The 19710-nt window shown below is 39.3% G+C and overlaps 1 protein-coding gene across 3 annotated transcripts in view; it reads left to right on the top strand.

Moving 5' to 3' along the window:
- The window catches only part of scml4 (Scm polycomb group protein like 4), a 70285-nt gene that overhangs the window by 16056 nt on the left and 34519 nt on the right, over positions 1–19710 (top strand). For 2 of the 3 annotated variants that reach the window (XM_088932040.1, XM_088932030.1), the window contains exon 3: positions 2302–2527. In XM_088932040.1, the coding sequence (XP_088788166.1) occupies positions 2338–2527 (190 nt within the window). In that variant the 5' untranslated portion in view covers positions 2302–2337. Of the gene's footprint in view, positions 1–2301; positions 2528–11157; positions 11251–19710 lie in introns of those variants that run through there. The other variant, XM_088932057.1, reaches the window with a different exon arrangement.

Here is a 19710-nt window from a genome sequence, read left to right as displayed (position 1 = left end):
CACCTTCTTTGAATGGTTCAGAACAGAGTGCTTGTTATACTAACAGATGTGAGTGGATTACAACCAAGAAGAACAAGATTTTCATCATAATTATGAAATGTTAGCCTTACTGTGCTATAGAAAGGGATTACAGAATTATTAACAGCATTATCAACAGGCAGAAACATGGGCAGTATTTTGACAAGAGACTTTCATGGAACACTTTTGCAATATCCTCACCCCTGCTCCCCAATTTTAAATTCCAGGTTCAAATTCTGTGTTTTTTTTCTGTTGATATGTCCTAGATAGATAAAAAGTCTTAGAATATTTGAACATAAAAAAGAAAAGGCTTTTTAACTTATCTTTCAATTTCAGTTATTGTTTTTAAAGATGGTGGTTAAGAATCTCTTTGATTTACCAATTGGAATAGTAATCCCTTAAGAGAATTATTTAAAAATATTGATGTAAAGTGGCCTGCAACCATCTGTTGGATTAAGCGGTTAGAAAATGGGTGGACAATGTGAAATGGCGTCTCTTGTTCCCCTGAGTTTGGGCTGCTACTTTTTCTATTTAAGTCTAGCTGTTTGACCAGGTGCTGACCAGGAATGTTTCAGCAGGCCTCTGATCTGTTATTTGTCTGAATGTCTATTGCCATAGCAAATGCTATTGTTGATGGGTAAATATTCTCAATTTAGGCTTTTGCATAAATATAGATATACATTCCAGACCCCAGACTTTCAAAATAGTTGTGGATTAACAGCCTTGAGTTGGCTTTGTTAGCTGATTATGAAGAGGTCAGAACCACTCAATACATCTACCTTGACCTTGAAACTGTCATTCAGTTAGGAAGCACCTCTTCTGTCTCCTCTTCATTTTGTTTTTTAACTAACACTACAATCACATTGTCTTTCTTATTAAACATGTAGATCGATTTGCATGTGAAGCATCAGAGTTAAATTCCTTTTGAAGTTATAATGAGACATTACATAAAAGAATGGATGTTGTAATAGTGGGACAGAAAAATGTCTGTCATTGTTATTTAATGGAATGTGACGACGATGTTGGTTAGTATTGTTATTTTGAAAATGTTACTTTTGTACTGCAGCTCCTCCTCCCTGGTCCTGGGGAACAGGGTTTTTTGGAGTGTTTTGGGGGGTCCGTGCCATTAATGTTCTGTTTTTTTAAGTCGATCACATTTGAGTTTTCTGGTCTGGGCGAACTTAAGGCCTATATCATTATTTTCTGAACTTATGAGCCCTGAGCCACTGTGGTTCTCTTCATTAACACATCTACAAAGGAGAGAACATTCTTTTAGAAACATTTTATTTTTCACAGTAATTTGTTTTTATTGACCTTGACACAAGCCTCGTCTCAGTGTGTTTTGTCATGTTACTTATTGCAATTAAACTTTATAAATGCGGTAAATCTGACTTTGCAGAAGTGTAAAAAATCTGCTGTTTTGTTTGTGTGGATGACAAGACAAGTTTCAGGGCTACAATGATCTTTTCTTACTTATTTTCCCCAAACAAGCATTGTAATGCTTTACTGTTTCTTTAAGTAAATAAATTCACTTTATTTGGAATAGTGTTGACCTGACTTTTTATCTAAAGAATTATGGACCCACATACTGTACATAAGAAACAATCTTAAATTGGACTTTGAGCTCATCCAGTATTTGTTCCAGTTTTTGTAAATTCTCTAATGGATTAACATTCACATCCTATTTATGTCATTTTTTAGCAGAAAACAGATGAATCCCTAGGGCTTTGTTAGTGATGCATTATTTTTTGTAGTTAATCTGCAGAATTCCTTGAGTATCTATGTCACAAATAACTTTTTGTTATTTGTTTTGCAAGGAACTATAGAACACTAGTTAAATGTTAAAAAACAAAAATAAACTTCATCCGATTATTCTTTTCTTGTTGTGCTTTTTAAAGCCGGCCACAATGAAGTGTGCCTTCTTTTAAAGTATGCCTTGCAAAGGAATTGTTTTTGGCAGCTCCTGAAATAAACAAAAGCAGATTGTAGTGTTTTGTATGTGCACTGAATGGTCAAATAAGTATTATGCCGTTTGGAATTAATATCTCCTTGCACTGTTCATGGGAGATCTTAGGTAATAAATGAAGCTCAATTACACAAATGAAAAATCACGCCCAGTACAATAAGATTAATTCCCATGTTCAGGGTGTATTGCTATACCTGGCAGCTATGAATGGGTTAGTTAAATATGTCTCCTAATGACTCCCAGTCAGCTGTCCCGTACATGTTTCCCTGGAGTGTAGAAGGGCCCCACGTGTGAACCTTCCCTCTCCTGCGTTGCAGTGTGGTGCTGTGCCCCTCCCAGAGCGTGAGGCTGGAATGAGACTCCGAGGGAGGGATCTGCAAGATTCTGCTGTTCCGTGGATCTCCAACATCTCAGGAGTGCAGTGCGTCAGGCTGCGGCTCAGACTGGATCGCCGTGACAACAAGGGCAGGGGCTGCTGGCAGTTGGTTGATGTGAGCAGTGGCACTGAGCGCAGCTGTCGAAAACTCAGAGCTTCTTCACAGAGTAAGACAGCCCAGGTCCCCTCAGACCACTGCTTGGTGCCGGGTGTTTTTCCCATTCTCTTTGGGGGGAGGGGGGGGAAAGAGAAGCTATCCTGACATTTTTCCATATGGGGCGTAAATGGTTCTGTTAGCTGTTTTTTGGTTTGCTTTTGGTTGGATTAAAAATCTTAATCCATTAGAAATGAGAACGATAGTATTTCCCACTGGTCATCCAGTTTTTCGTTTCTAATATAACTTCCTCTTAAGCTAAAGGCTGCTTAAAATAAATTCTCTTTGTAAGGGTACGTTTAGCAGCCGAATGAGAGTTAACACAGCCTATGTCGTATACTCTGTACATGACTTCAATGTCATAATTTATATAATATAATGTGCTGGCAAAACAGGCTATTAAGCCATCATGAGCACTGTCGAAGATGAATTGCCACACAGGGCTTTGGTTTTTTTTTTACAGAACACAGTATATCTTTCCACTTTGATGTTGCCCCTTAAAGGAGACTGTTATTACAGTACATTGAGTATTTTCTCTTGATTCTCATCCAGAGACAATGGCTGGTAATAAAGGTTGTAAGTACTTCCTGAGATTGCTGTTTAATTTGAATCCTACAATATTGAAATCAGCTCTGATCAAATATTGGGCCTTTTTGGTCTCTTAACAATGTTTCTGTTGCTGCACCTGTCTTTGTCTAGCAGAGCTGTATTAAAGAAAGTCCATGTAGTGTATATTAGCAGCTAGGCCTGAGTGGCTGACTGTCAGGGGATCTGCAGGATTTTATCACACCACAGATGTGTGAGTGACAGCTGTATTTTAATCTATGTGGACATGCAGTTATTATGTTGCCTCTTCAAGTTTGTTATGGATGAGGCCTCAGATATTAAGTATAAAGGCAACAATTTAGAAAATAAGGCTTCCCTTTGACTGGTGACACTTTTAGATATACTGTAAGTTTCTTGATGGACGTGTTGATATAGCTTGCATTATTTGTGTTATTATTGGGAAGTGTCAAGGAACTGCCTTTTATCTGATTGCAAGTGAGCTGGTTCTGAAAAACTGTCATTTCAGAGCCGAAGAACACAATATATTAGGCTACAGTATATCTCTGGGATATGTACTGGTTATGACTGTGAAGTTTGTCCAGTAAGGGTGGAGCAGATCTTTCCATACTGCTTTAATTATTGGCAATCACTCTTAGACAATGAGATGCTGTTCGACCACATATGCATGTTTTATTTATAAAGAACATGTTCAGTTTGTTTCGTCAGGATTGCAAGAAATGTGGATTAAAGTCCTGTGACGCATCTTGGGCAATTGTTAAGTTGAGCTGCTTGTTTGTGGTGATAGAGATGAAAGTCTGAGACTGTTCTTTACCTTTTTGGAGGCTGAGGCTCAGTTAATGAAACATGCAGGACTGCAGCGTTTAGAAAACAAGATAACAATTTTCTAATAGTTTTCACAGGTACCATTACACTCATTTAAATGGGCAGTCAGAGATCCCAGGGTTAAAATAAGTTTTTAATTTGAAATAAAAGAAGTGTAGAGATCTGAAAACAAAATTTCAGATCCCAGCAGCATGGCCCGTTAAACATTTCAGCCTGGTTTGGAATATTAAAAAATATTCCTGAGACTAAAATTTGTTTTGTCATTCGCCATAAAATGTGTCTTATTATGTAAAAACATAAGGGAGGCTATAAATCAGCAAAAGCCAATTGTCACATCAAGCCTGTTAGGTAGTTAGCAGTTAATTGATCTAAGAATCTCATCCAGCTGGTCTTGAAGGAAGCTGGGGTATCGGTTTCAGCAACATGACTGGGTTGGCTTTTGATATGAAGCACTTTGGGTTGAAACTGTCATTACCTTTGAGACGTTTGAATACTTGAAACTCGTAGCAGTCTTTTTTATAGTGCTGAAAGGGTTCAGTTCCTTCATCATGTCAGTGTAGGAGTGTATCTAGCTGCTCTAGACTGATTCCAGCACAGCAGTATTTTTTCTATAATGTTGTGACCAGAATTGTGACAGTACACAGTATTCTAAATGAGGCCTTGCTACTGTGTTACAAAATTTCATGTATGTTCCCTGATTTAAATTCTACATTTTTAACAATACTGTATATTCTAACATTTGCTTTTTTAATTCTTTATCTATATTGCCCGGAAGATTTAAGTGGTGTCAACATAAACATCTGTATCTTTTTCAGAAGTAACCTTTTCTATCACACAGTTGCCCGTCTTTTAATTTATGTTTTTGCTACCAGGATGCAAAACCATGAACTTCTGTACATACAGTCATCTGTCAGTGTCTGCCCAGAAACAAGTGTGGTTTTTTAAAATTTCTTTTGCATCTTCTCCAGTCTTTGCTAATTCTCTGATTTTGGTATCATCTGCCAACTTGACTAATTTATTAACTAGGCTATCCCAGAATCTAGATCATTGATATAGATTAAGAAGAGTAGTGGTCCTACTAAATATCTCTACATTACTTCACGCTGCCCCATTTTGAAAATGTCTCTCTTATATGTACTGTTTTCTACTTATTAACCAAATCTGAATCCAAACACTGGTTTCTTTGAATCTATATCCACCTATAATTTGAGAATGAATCTTTTATGAGGAACTTCTAAAGCCTTTCTGAACATCTAAGTACATTGAATATGTATATTGAATGTGTATCCATTACTCTTGTTGCAACAAGAAGAACAGCAAGAAGTTGGCTAGACAAGACCTAGCTTTTCTAAATCCACGCTGGCTGTTCCCTATTACCCCTCTGTCCCTTTTAAAACTATCTGAGCAAACAGTGGGCACAAGGCAGGGTACAGCCTGGATGGGATGCCTGTCTGTTGCAGGGCATGAACAGATACAAACACACTCACACCAGGGCCAGTTTTCCCAGAAGCCAATTAACCTACCAGTATGTCTTTGGACTAGAAACTGGAGTACCTGGAGGAAACCCACACGAACATGGTGAGAATATGCTAACTCTGCTAAGTTCTATAATTATTAGAAAAGTTCACTGTCTTCTGGACTAATACTATCCAATACAGAACTCTGTCCTTCTGCTTCTTGAGGCATGTTGTTGGTGAACACCTGAGTGAAAAACCTTTGGTACATTAGCCATTTCTGTTTTATTATCTAGACGTTTCCACATTTTGTCCTGGATATGTCTTACTTCATCTTTACTGGTTCTTTTGCTGTTTCAGGATTGAAAGAGTTTTTATTTCAGCTGCCATTGCAATATTCCTTTCCTTCTCTCCCTTGGCCTTTCTAAAATCCTTTTTTTTTTACCCATGCTTTTTTACCTGGGTCATATTATTTTTAAATTAATTTATTTTAGAATTTCACTTTTATTTTCTGTATATTTTCCTTTATAACTTTTGATTTACTCACTTTTGGGATAAAATTTGTGCTGTATGTCAAGCAAAATCTGTTTAATCTGTTGCCATCCACCTCCCGGCTGCAATAACTGCTGACAAATTAACTTCACTTCTAAATGAACTTCTCCTGGCTTGGTTCTTCTCCCCTTAAGTCCCCCTCTAAGTCTTCTACAGTATATCATCTTGTTACAGTAGATCAGATTGTCTTTTCTTCTCTGGCCTAAATAAATACACAACAATTTCAGAAATTTTAACAAACTGATACCCCTGACAAAAATATACCTTTTCAATTTCAAAGTCACTCCTACAGTTGGGTGTCAGAGAAACAGATTCACAATTTTTTGTTTTGCAAAAGAAATACTGTATGTTTATAACTGGTATACTAGGTATACAATGTAATGTAGAGAGTGAACACAAATCACTAATTTTCTACCAAAGTAATTTTTATGTGTTATTAAGTAGGTTTAATCAGAGGTTGGGAGGTTACTAATCTTATATTATCTTTTCATTTCCAGATTATACAGTTTTCTTTCTTGGTGAGCGTTTTGTACACCTACAAATGACCCTGAGCTAGACTTTAGTAGTCACTTTGTTTTGCGAACATGCAGAAATTTGAAAAGTTATTTTTTAGAATGGATACTGAAGGTAAATTTCAAAGCTATGGTGTAAATATCTTGTTATCTCTTATGTCTGTAGGGCTGACGGTGACTATTTCTCACAATCATACTGTTCATGTTCAGACACCTGATCTGCAACGATCCACCACTTTAATTGCTATGAACCTGTTAATCTGCTGTTTCAGTTGACCTACTTTAGTCAGGTGCACTGTAAACTGTATTGTGCTTACTTGAAGCAATTTGTTAGTGACATAACTCCTTGATTTCCCTGTTTTGCAGGGGTTTGCAAGGCAATATTGGAACCAATAATGGTTTCATAAGTTTCTGTTATAAATTACAGTTAGACCCGTTTAGCTGTCAGTTGATGTTTTCCATGGTAATTCAAAATTCATAATTATGAACTCATAGGATCCCTGAATATTTATCCTTAAAAATTAAAACCATGACCTAGCTTATGATTTGATAAGGTGTAGTACATTTGATAAAGAGCTTTCCCAGTAGTCCCCCGTATTTCTAAAAAAATTACCTATATGCTCAAAAAACTGAAAATACATAGAAGGTTAAAAATTGTGACATACAGTATTTTTTGCATCAGTACAGCTGCAAACAATTCTGATTCAGATTATATATAGTAATAGTGAAATTTAAGATATTGTACTACTGCTGTGGTAATTATCATAGAACCATGAGCTCATCGTATTTCCGTTAAACAGACCTGATCTTTTCATGGTACTGTAGCTGCCATTGATCATTACATGTCAAACACTGATCCACTGCTCAGTACAATACAAATATTAGACTACTGTGTTTGCTATTAAATGATTTCTACAGCACTATCTTTTGTTTTAAATCTTTTGGAAAAACAGATTCATTTTAATAATGTGTATGTGCATTGATTAATGATCACATACTGTATGTGTTGCATATGATGATAATATGGGCAGCACAATGGTACTGGTTAGCATTGTTTCCTTGCAGCACTAGGTCCTGTGTTCAATTACGGACCTGGGGTGCTATCTGTGTGGAGTTTGTATGTTCTCTCCGTGTTCATTTGAGTTTACTCCCTTGGTCTAAAGTCATGCTGGTAGGTTAGTTGGCTTCTGGGAAAATTGGCCCTGATGTAACTGTGGACAGGTCTGTGGTGTGTGCCCTGCAATGGACGGATGTCCCATTCAGGGTGTATCCCATCTTGCACTACTTGCTAGCTGGGAGAGGCTCCGGCTCCCCCACTACCTGGAATTGGATGAAGTGGATGGTTAATGATGATGATGATGATGATGATATTGATATTCTAACCTTCAGTTTTAGTATTGTAGCAGCTGGGGCACAGAGACATTGGTGCTGGACAGTTTGAATGGATGCTGACATGTGCAGGGTGGTTCATGAGGTGCCTCCTTAAGCAAGTAAAGGCTTGGGCTCACGTGGCAGGAGTCTTGTCCTGCCAGAAAAGCACCCCTCACCGTCTTTCTCCACAGACTCATCCAGTAGACCTTGAAATGGGGGTTCCTTGTGTAGGTATGTGGTGAGAGTATCACTAGGATGACTTCAAGCACCTATTCACTGGGTTATTTTCTCACTGGGTCTAGAGCTTATCCTAAGCACGCACTGAAACTGCTAGGTTTATCCCAATATCTTGGGACCAGAGGGGTGTTTTTGTCCTTACTTAAATTTGGAGCCTGAAACAGGAGAGAAGCATAATGTTCCCACACTTCTGAGAAAGAAACTGAAGCCAGCGCTCTGCGGGAGTCACTGGCTCTCCCGCGTATATTCATCTGCATGGGGTTGCCTTCCATGGCGTTCACTGTGAAATTAGTATTTTTTGTTAGAGGCTTTTTGTGTGACGGATTGCAACAAGCATAGCTGCACTCTGGAAGAAGAGCAGTACTGAACAGGCAAACACAGAAACAACACCCTGCTAAGCACTGATAGTGTGCACTGATGTTTACATTAAAAATATATTTAAAAAAAAGTCTGTAGTGATCAGTAGATATCACACAAATGATTTCAACTGCACAATTATAAAACCAGATCACATTTCATGTAAAGCTTTTAAGCTGAAGTTCTGTGGCAAATTTGCCTTTTTGGAAAACATGCTGCTATAATAACTTTGCTTTCTCCAGTTACAGCTTTTTGTTTGGATTAGGGACAAAAGGCAAATATACAAGAATGAAAAAAATAGAAAAAAGTGATTCCTAGGGGGTAATGGGACTTCTAGTGTTCAAACGGTTGAAGTGCTTTTTTCCTCTCTTCTTCTAGAACTGCCAGTTTATTTTTTTATGCTTGCGCTCAATTTAGAATTGTCAGCTGTGTGTTTTTCCTGACTCGGCTGTCGGCTCCGATCCCTGTGCCTGCACACGGGAGAATGAGGAGGCGCAGGCAGGCTCCTCCGACAGCCCTCCTTCAAGCCACACAGGTCTGGACCCCTTCAGCGCCGACTTCAGGGGGCTCTGGGTCACAGGGAGCCAAGAGAGCTCTCTAATCCCACTCTCCGGGATTTTGCTCTCCACTGCTTGGGGAATCAGGGTCATGATCCCTTCGCGATATGACCCAGGCTCGAACCCGTGCTCCCAGCCTGCACTTGGACAACTGCCTTTAGTGGCCCAGCCACTCAGTAGGCCCTGTGTGTTCCTTTTATTTCTTTTTAAGGAGATATCATTGTGCATATGCAGTAATGCCTTTTGTAAGGTTTATTAATTAAAGTTAGCAGATGTGACTGAGGGCGGCGCGGTGGTGCAGAGGTCAGCATTGCGGGCAAACGCTTGGATCCTGGGTTCATTTCAGGACCTGCTATCCGCATGGAGTTTGTGTTCTCCCTGTTTTTTGTGGGTTTTCTCCTGCAGTCCAAAGACATACTGGTAGGTTAATTGGCCTCTGGAAAAACTGGCTCTGGTGTGTGTGTGTGTGTTTGTGCGTACCCTGAGATGGACATGTATCCCACCCAAGGTGTATCCTGCCTTGTGCCCGGTGCTTGCTGGGATAGGCTCCGGCTCCCCCATGACCCTGAATTGGAAGAAGCAGTTAGAAAATTAATGGGTGGATGGAAGTGTGATGGAGTGTTTTCAAAACATGGACCCAAACTCTGAAGGACTTTTCTCTGAAGTAAAACTCGCTTTGTATTTAATTAAGCTGTTTATAAGATAATAAGGGAAACTTTAAAGGTGATTTTTGAAAATTAAATACAATACTTACAGTACTCCTACAGATTCAAGTTTCTAAGGTTTAAAAATATATTAATATAAAAATATGTTAATATAAAATATAGGATAGGTGCTCATCTAGAGCCTAAAGTGTGTTACTTTATTAAAACTCAGAAAATCGAATGTGAAAGGTTTTAGACAGTATAATGAAATCTTAAATTACTTAGATAAAGGAAATGAAGGTTTTTATGATATGTGAGCATACACTTATTTGCTACACACGGTCATGTGATATTGTTGGAGTATCAGATTCCCTGTCTGTTGCCATGGCGACATTTCTTCTGTTGTAAATATCCACTCATTGTTGATTGGAATGTTATATAGATAAGAATATTCTTTTCCTGCAGCTTCAAGCTGCAGCTCAGAGAATAAAGAAGAATGTCACGGTGATTCTTTGGTAGTGCATATTGACTAGCCAATCTTTGATTTACCTTTAGAAAAATAGAAAGATCATCTAGGATTTAACACCATTCCCAATATCTTAATGTGAGTTTACCAATGACAGGTGTTACAATATAGTTCGAGTCTTAAACTCTCTATTCTGTTCATTAAGAACTGAGCAGCTGTGTTAGAATGTATAGCTTTTGCAGAAGTGCCATGACTTTAATTTGTTATTAAATCACAATTAGTACTACTTGCATATTGCAAGCTTCCAGGAAGGTGTTCCAGAATGGTAGTCAAATGCGTTGGATGAAACTTAAATTCTTGCAGAAGAGATTTATAGAAAGATTGACAATTTGTTGAAACAAATGGGTCTACACTAAAAATAAGAAGCCAGTTAAGTCTGAAGAATTATCATGAAGCATGTTTATGATGCAGTTCCCAAATCCATTATATTGTTTGTATCAGCCAGACACTGGTTTTTCTTTGCCTAAGAGCTTGTTAAGAGTCCACTATGGTGCTCAGTGTGGGATTAGTCATGTCTTGTGGGGTCAGTCTGGAGGAGTGGCCTCACCGTGCTGTGTTCTTACAGTGAGAGACAGGTGGAAATGTGCTTTGTGTTGCAATTTTACTGTGCTGGTCTCCATACGAGTAAGTAATGTGTTTTTTGCATTATTTTTTTCCAGGGTATGAATAACTGCAGGCTCAAGCTTGTCACACGCTTTTGAGCTGGTCCCTCCAAAGTGACTTTTGATGTGTTTAAAGGTTCTGTTAAAGAGTGAATTATAACAATGAACCTGGACACAAACAGAAACAATATTTTTCTCTTATACATGATTTTGGGAATCAAAGTAGGTCCTATTTTGTCAGAGAAAAAATACTACAATTTGCAAAGTGAAGAAAGTGCTTTGAAAGCACTCCTTTGTGCTCGGACAGCAGGAGAGGTAACATTATAGGTATCAGCTATACGGTAAATGTTTGCTTTAAATGTTGTTTTAATTGCCTTACAAAAATTAATCTCCACTTTGTCTTCCTATAGCTTGCTGATCTTTGTGTCCCTAATCTTTTGAAGGCCTTCTTAGGAGTCACTTGGCCAGTAGGTGAAAAGTGGTAGGAGGCATAGAAACAATGGATGTTTCTTCAGCTAACCAATCAATGCATCAGGTAAACTTTACCTAACTGATCACCCTTTGCATTGAATAAAAAACCACATCATTTGAGTCATAACAGTGAAGCTGGAGATAAAAGAAAAACACTAAGTGGAGGCATTTCTTTGTACAAAAGAGTCGTGGGAATATTGAACTTATTACCCAGCCACATGTCTGAAACTGATACCCTGTACATCCTGTCTTCACTACTAGTGCTACTAAGACTGATGAGGCTCAGTTAAACAGTTGGTGCAGAACATTAGTTATAATGTGAGGTTCAAAATAAGGATCAGGGTCAAAGTTGTCCCTGATCCTTGTCACTGATATTACTTATCTGTGCATTGTAACAACAGTGTAGGAACAGATTTATTGCGTTGATTTGTTTTGACGACATTTAGTTATTAATCTCAGGGACATGGGTAGTAAGAATTGCAGATGTTGAATCACATGGGATTATCCGAAGGAAGCATTGATCAGAAAACAAGATTGGACCACAGGATTCTGCCCTGTCCTGTCCTGTTCCTGACTGCTCTGTGTGGATTGACTTACATTGTGATCATAATCTTGGAAAGTGATTTTGCTGCATTTTAAAACTGGGATTGAAAGTTTGTTGTAACTAAACTGTACACCTCCACCCTTTGCACTCCATGGGGAAAGTGAAGATCAGTGGCCAGGAGCCTTTGATGTGCCAGATTGTGTGTGCCATTCATGTTAGTAATGCGCTGCAATCTCCAGAGTACTTGATTGGAGAGTTAGCACTCACTAGAGCTCCTGTCCCTACAGTATGTCTACTGGCAGATGCCAGGGAAGTCACTGACCTTAGTCACCGTTTCATCAAATGCCAGGAGGATCCTTGCCAACTAATTCCCATACATCCCTGGCAGCACTCTTTTGGGGAGGGGAGGGGAGTCCTTTATCATAGGCTACTGGAGACACAACCCAGCAAGCAATGTCCGGGCTACAAGGCACACTCTGCTCTCACACTGGCAGCCTCTACTGATTGAGCTCTTTTATTTTCTTCTTTTTTTATATGCAACACACATAATTAGCAAGATTTGTATTATTGTCATTGCATAGAAAAAACTTAGTTTCCGATATTACACAATCCAGTGAAGACTCCTCAATGTGGTAATTCCACATGCTCATTTCCTTCCATTTACTTCCATATTTAGGCCCAGTGTTAAAACAAATGTGTTGAAATGTGGTGCTGGCTGCATGGATCAGCCTGGGTGGGGCTATCCTGGCACACTGCGACTGGACAGCTGTCTGGACTGAGCTGGGCAGGGCAGATCAAGGGGTAATTAAAGGGTAACTTTCATCAGCAGTATTCTGTCAGATAGCCCACGTCACATCAGGGAAACCCTCCTGTCCTCCAGCCATCTCCATCCTGTTAACTACACTCCTTACATGACCTAGAAATCCTTTTAGAACAATGACTATAATATAGAACTTTCATTCTGTGTAGTTAATGGATTATTTAACATTGAACATTTCTTCATTTAATGTTTTAGTTCATTTTGCATAATACAAGTGAAGTATGAATCTATAAATAATAATTAAGATAAAACGATGATGTATTGTTTGAAATGCGTACCTGACTTTCCTAATTTCTACCTAATCCTGTTTCATCATATTTCCCAGAAATCATACCGTTCTGGCTGTGGTGGGACAACTGGATGTGTTTGTGAATCTCTGTAGGTTATTTAGCCAGACAGGTAGGACACACTCCAGGGCTGCACTGGAATAGGGCACAAGGTTGCAACTGGAAACTGGGTGGAAGTACATTTAACAGCGGAACTGCTGTGCTTTTTTTTATGTGTTGGAGTTAGAGAGAATCAGCATTGATGAGTACATTTCAAACCACAATAAAAGTAAAATGTACACAGTAACTTGTGAAACCCCGATCAAAATAGGCAAAATTTCCAGGTATTCAAAGTGCCAAATTCTGTGAGTCAGAATGAGGCAACAAGACATCCAGTGATGTGTTGCAGCTTTACTACATCGTAAACAAGGAAGCGATTTGAATACATCTCTTTTAATCCAGTAGTAATATTGTTTTCGACTTTGAGATTTTGTCAACAGGTACTACATACTTGTTAACAGATCACGTTGGAACATGTTTGCGGTGAAATGTCTGCTGCACAACATGTACTTACTTGCTTGTACATCACATAACATTAGTTATTACAGTGACCAGTGAGCAGGAAGGGGCGCATCACATCGCAGTTCGTGGGAACTCAAATGCAAGGTTACGACAACATGGCAACATACAGTACTTTCACAAAGTTTACGATTTTGTGCTTAATTTGAAATTTGTAATATTTTTCTATAATGCCAATGAATTAATTTTGTTACCAAGATGTAATAATGATGCCAGTCTGAGATGCTGGTCTGAGAAATTGGGACTGTAGTTCCCCTTAAAAACTGGGAACAGAAGATATTCTTTACACAAAAGGTTGTGGGAGTGTGGAACAAGATACCCAGCCATGTTGTTTGAAGTCAACTTAATAATTAATAATTCTAAAAGGTAGAGATTTCTACAACACAGAAATTACACCCAATATTGTTTTCCTGATGAGGCCTACTTACAAAACGGAAACTGGAGTCCCCACAGCCTTGACACGAGTGAAACCCGACTTCATCACCAGTGTATGTTCTGGGATTTCTGCAGTATCGAATAGACATCCATCAGTACAGTATCTATGTTACTGCATGTCTCGTCTGTACTAAGAAGCCTGTAATGGCTGTGACTGCTGGAGCCTGTAGATTAATATGTCTGCTTATTTCAAAGGAAATGAAATTACTATTGGATCTGTCCCATCTTTCATAATTGAGTTAGTTACATTTTTATATTTGCTCTAAGTGTGGTTGCAGTATAATTAAGCTTTACGATTTAGAGAACCACTAGAACCTTATTAAAGTGTGCAATGTGCTTTAAAAGCATTTTAAAAAGAGATTGTTGTTCTGGGGAAAAGAAAGTATTTCCATGTTACAGTATCTGTTTGAAAAGTTATCAGTCTGGATGTGTTTTTTTCAAATTTTTCACATAAAAATAAGAAGGTCTTGGCATCCCATCCAGGTTATATGCTGCCTTACGGCTCTAGCTTGCTAGGATAGGCTGCGGCTCCCCCATGACCCTGAATTTGGTGAAACAGTTGGAAAATGGATGGATAGATCCTGAGATGGCAGTGTTGCCATCCTTTATCTTTAGAAGCTAAGCAAGCCCTGTCCAGTACTGGGATGGGTGACATCTAAGGAAAGCCAAGGTACTGTCTAAATGGTGTTGGAGGACCAATAGGAGATGCTCTCCCCCTGGACCAGAATTTCCAATCTAAACCCAAACTGTGGTGACTGGGGGCACTTTGCTGCAGTGACAGGGGACAGGTGACACAGTTCTCTAGTGACAGGGGGCAGGTAACACAGTTCTCTAGTGACGGGGCAGGGGACACAGTTCTCTAGCGACAGGGGGCAGGTAACACAGTTCTCTAGTGACGGGGCAGGGGACACAGTGCTGCAGTGACAGGTGACAGTGCTCCAGTGACAGGGGCAGGTAACACAGTTCTCTAGTGACAGGGCAGGGGACACAGTTCTCTACTGACAGGGGGCAGGGGACACGGTGCTGCAGTGACAAGGGGCAGGTGACACAGTTCTCTAGTGATGGGACAGGGGACAGTGCTCCAGTGACAGGGGCAGGTAACACAGTTCTCTACTGACAGGGGGCAGGTGACAGGGGACAGTGCTGCAGTGACAGGGGGCAGGTGACACAGTTCTCTAGCGACAGGTGGCAGGGGACACAGTGCTGCAGTAACGGGACAGGTGACACAGTTCTCTAGTGACAGGGGACAGGTGACACAGTGCTGCAGTAACAGGGCACAGGGGACACAGTTCTCTAGTGACGGGACAGAGGACAGGTGACACAGTGCTGTAGTGACAGGTGATAGTGTTGCAGTGACGGGGGCAGGTGACAGTGCGTAAAAAGTGCTGTAATTGAAAATGCATGCTGTTTTCTTCCATGTATTGCTAAATACGAACTGCTGATTCTTATTACATCATGAAGGATAATACCTTCTATATTGCTTGATCTTTTATCCTACTTGTCATGGTATAACGTTCTCATGACTGTTTAAAGTAATTATTATGATGAGTTAATTAGTTGTTTCACAGCAAACATTTTTATTTTCCTTTTTGGTTTGGAGATGGACATTAGATGCATAAACAAAAAGTCAGTTTTTTTAGTGGATTTCCATATGCACTTCATTTCTGTATTGTTTGCAAGTTCCTAACAGGTTGAGAATATAACCTATTTTTCCAATCGAATATATAAGACGAATCTCAAAGCTTTACTTTTTTTTATTAGTCAGCAAAATGTATACAGTAGGTCATGAATTTCAGTTTGTGATTTCAGTTTTGTCATTAATATTGTTTTGCCATGTGTGAGGATTAATGACCATTGTACTTTCATCTGTTATCATTTGTTTGTATAAATAAACCACCTTTCCTTGAGCGGGGAATTTCTTTTTTTTTCAAGATGAATTTTCAAACCTTGTCTGTGCCCACTCTCACCCCAGACTTATCATTCTCCTGTTGGGGGATAATGATGAGTAAAACCTTTTTTATCTTGTAGACAAGAAGTTTGATCCACTTTGGCATGAGATCTAGATGTAAAGATGTGAAATGCTGTTTTCTTTTATTTATGTGTTTGTCAGAAACAATAGCATTTAAAATCACAGGTCTTGAGCAGGAAATAGGACTTTTGCAGCTTTCTGACTTGAATCTGAAGCTGTGATGACAGTATTTAGAGCACAGCCTGATAGGAGAAGAGAAAAACATTAGTGTACTTAAAGTGAAAACCAGAAGCACCACAGGGAAGGCAAATAATGAAAAAAGACAGTCTGGGCTGTGTGGGGTAGAGTAGTAATGTACATGTCAAGCATTACACTAAGAAGCTGGAATATTAGTCCTTTATTAACACCAAACACACTAAACGGGTCAGGTTTAGACTAAATCATGATGACAGGCCTCCCGAGTTTCATATTTAATATTTCTGTAATAACACTCGCTCGTGTGGATCTATAGCACTGCCTCGTTTTCTAACTGCAGCCTCCTGAAGAGGGTGGCTTAGGCAGTGTGTCCTGTGACTGTGTGGTTGGGAAGAAGCCAGCTAGTTGTATTTAATCAGGAGCTTCACAAAACCAGCCTGGGCCTTCTGCCAAGAATCTGATGAGTACTACTGTCCGGTTCATTTCCTGATATGATTATAATCCAGCAGCATGACGAGAAGTAGGTGAGAGATCTTTGAACAGCCTCCTCTAAGACAAGCCCATCCAGGATCTGGAGTGTTTACGAGTCCGAAAGCCAAGGATGTAATGAGAATTAAAAACTACTATTATTGTTTCTGTCATTCCGCTTTTGGTAGCCCATGTGAATGCAAATTGCTGGTTTATTAGACTGGGTGAATCAAATTGTAGGAATTTGCTGAATTAGCTGTGTAGCAGTGCTACAGTTTAGTGCACCATTAGTGGAATGAAGATTTTTATTTATATAGCCAGTTTAAAATGAAACAATTTTTAAAAATAAGATTAGTGCAACTAATGACACATGAAATCCAAGTATTTAAAAAAATACCCAAATTTCAAAATGTAGATTTCAATCTAAATAAAAAACAGGAAATGCAAAAGAACAATATTCAACTTATAGAATGTGACTGAAAGAGCAAAAAAAATGTCAATAGGAACCAATTAGCTAATTTCTGCCAGAATGCACATAGCATTTTGATATATATTTCTTTGATAATGTAAAAAAAGCACTTTTTCTTAATTACATTTTTATTCAAATTTTTGTCAATTTTTGGTTTGCTGCTTCAGTGACTCTTTATCTGCTTTACTGGTGTATTAGTTATTTAGGTTTTGAAATAGTTTATTTCCTCCAATCTGGCATTTCATTCTGAGGAAGTACAGTATGTGTGTTGTATTTCTGTAAGAGCATTTTAGTAGTTTGCTCTTTATTAATTTTAATGTGTACTTTAGTTTGTTTACTAGTAAGCTTCTCATGTTGACCTAAAACATTTTGATCCAGAAATCAATCGACTGTGAAGAGAAACCTTACACCTACAGTAGCTTGTTTTGGTATAAGTAGCTAATTGGTTATTATTATTGTTGTTGTCCAGATATACATAGATTCTTAATCTGAAATACGAAAATTGTCTCCTTTTACTGCTGACCTAATCTCTAGTGAATTAGTAAGAAATATGGGAGAGTCTGAAGTCGTGGAATCTGGTGTGGCTCACAAGCACAGAAATGTACACCGGGGTAAAGGCAGTAGGCAAAAAGAATTCACTTGTTAATAATAATTGTTTTGTTCCTGAAAGGCTGTGCATTTTAATCGTAGAAGGCATTGAAAATACCTCATTAAAGATGAAGTCTTTAGCATAACAGTTATGGTTTCAGCATTACACATTCATTTTACTTCTCACGTTTAGTCACATAAATGCCTAAAACAGTAAGTAGAGTAATACTAAGGGGACATTAAGTGAGTGGCTGAGGTTATTTAAGGTGCTGTGAAGAAGTGGTGAAAGCAGAGACTTTACAGTGGCGTTATACATGACTCCTAGTTATCCAGTTCTTCAATTTTCTATCCATTTCTGGATACCATTGATGTAGACTGAGTTTGGGCTCTTTCAGATTTTGTAGCAGATAAATAAGGTTAATTTCAGCTCTTTCCCAACAGTATTAAAACATCCATGAGAGTATGCTGGATGCACAGAGCTCAGGACAGAACTATAACCTGGACTTATTCATACTTATTGGGTAGTTCTTGACCAAGCAGCAAATAAGTGACCCCAAACATATGGCTGATATGGCACTTCTTGTGACAGAGGATCCCAAAAAACGTCTCTTCTAGGAGGGAATCCATTCATCAGTGAATCACAGCATCCACCTTAACATGTAGCAACTGTTATCCTCCAGCACCCCCCACTACATAGCAGATCAGGGGTAAAAGAGAGAATATTTCACCACATTACTTTAAAAAATTGTTTACATAACCCATATTGAGCAAGCTTGAAGTGGAATTTAGCCCGGAGACTGGGATTAACACGCCTTCACTTAAAAACACTTCTATGAGATTTTTTTTAAAAAGCACAGGTAATTAAAACCTCAATTTAATATCTCATCTGAAGGATGGCAACTTCCATACAAAACTGTCCCTGGTCACCAAACCAAGACAATGTACTGGAAGTTCTCATCCAAAAGCAAGAGTGCCACCTACTGGTCCCCCAACACCATTTACAGCTACAGCCTGGTTTTCCTTAGAGATCTCCCTTCCCAGAACTGACTAGGCTCAGCCTTGCTTAACTTCTGAGATCTGACTACAAAGTGGTGTCACTGCTGTGGTAATGAGCAATAGACAGCACTTGCTGTCAAGTGTATAGTTCCCGTTGATCTTCAGGCACTTAATCCACAGAGAAACGAAACAGTCATCAAAGTGAAATGCTTTTTTACACCAGTCTTGAGGTCTGTAACGAATTAGAAACGTTGACTAGATACTGGCTTTTCTGGGGCGCAGCGACACGAAAGCCACACGGCTCTGGGTCTGGCCTGCGGTGTAATTTTGTAGGCTGTTGCTTTCCTGCCTGCGCACTGCATGGTTGAATACAGCCATGGAAGGAAAAGGACGTGTAATGGAATGTTTGCTGATAGGCATTTTGTGCAAATTTTTCTGCTTCCATGTAGACGTCGTCAATGACAGCAATGATGGGCTGTAGGTAGGGGGTTAAGCATATTTCCTGCCAGTGCCAGAAGATTAGTGCCATGATCTTTAACAGTGAGGCCATTGCCTTGAACGGCTTGAGCTGCAGGGAGGATGAGTGATGTCACTCCGCTCTGTGGTGACTGGTTTTGGGGTATTCACATAAGAAATATGGATTCATTTTTCTTTCTATGTGACTGGTTTTTAAAGGAATGCTTAATCCTATCTCTGTCCTGGTTGTAGTGTTGCACCTGCAGATTGACGTGCCAGATCCATTTATTTTAGAGTATCAGGGCATGCTTGTTTTTGCATGACAATCTGAGTGATCAGGTTTTCTGATCATGGCTTTGACAGCATCAAAGTCCTTTTCTTGTTTTGTGGGGCCTGTCGTGCAGCATTCCTCTAATATAACTGCTAATTCTGATGTGCTCTGGATAATACCACTTTCTACTGCAATAGTCCACAAAGTGCAGAAGCCTTTAATGAATGGTTGCCTGATTGGGTGTTATTCCCCTGTGTTGACACGGTGCTTCCTGCCGTCAAGACAGCCAGAGGTGAACTTTCCTTCACTGTGTGTTTTGGCTGCTTCCCAGCAGCAGTGCGTAGTGGGATGGGGTTTCCACGGCCCTTTAGAGCCGCCTTGTCATCCGCAGATTTATTGAATGTGACTAGAGCAAATGCCATGACAGGCCGCTGAGTAAGTGGTATGGGCTTAGCAATCCGCTACTAG

This window comes from Atractosteus spatula, chromosome 2, assembly GCF_055471065.1.
Source record: "Atractosteus spatula isolate fAtrSpa1 chromosome 2, fAtrSpa1.hap1, whole genome shotgun sequence".
Classification (NCBI taxonomy): domain Eukaryota; kingdom Metazoa; phylum Chordata; class Actinopteri; order Semionotiformes; family Lepisosteidae; genus Atractosteus; species Atractosteus spatula.
The sequence above is the reverse complement of the archived record's forward strand: the minus strand, read 5'-3'. Positions and strand labels throughout refer to the sequence as shown.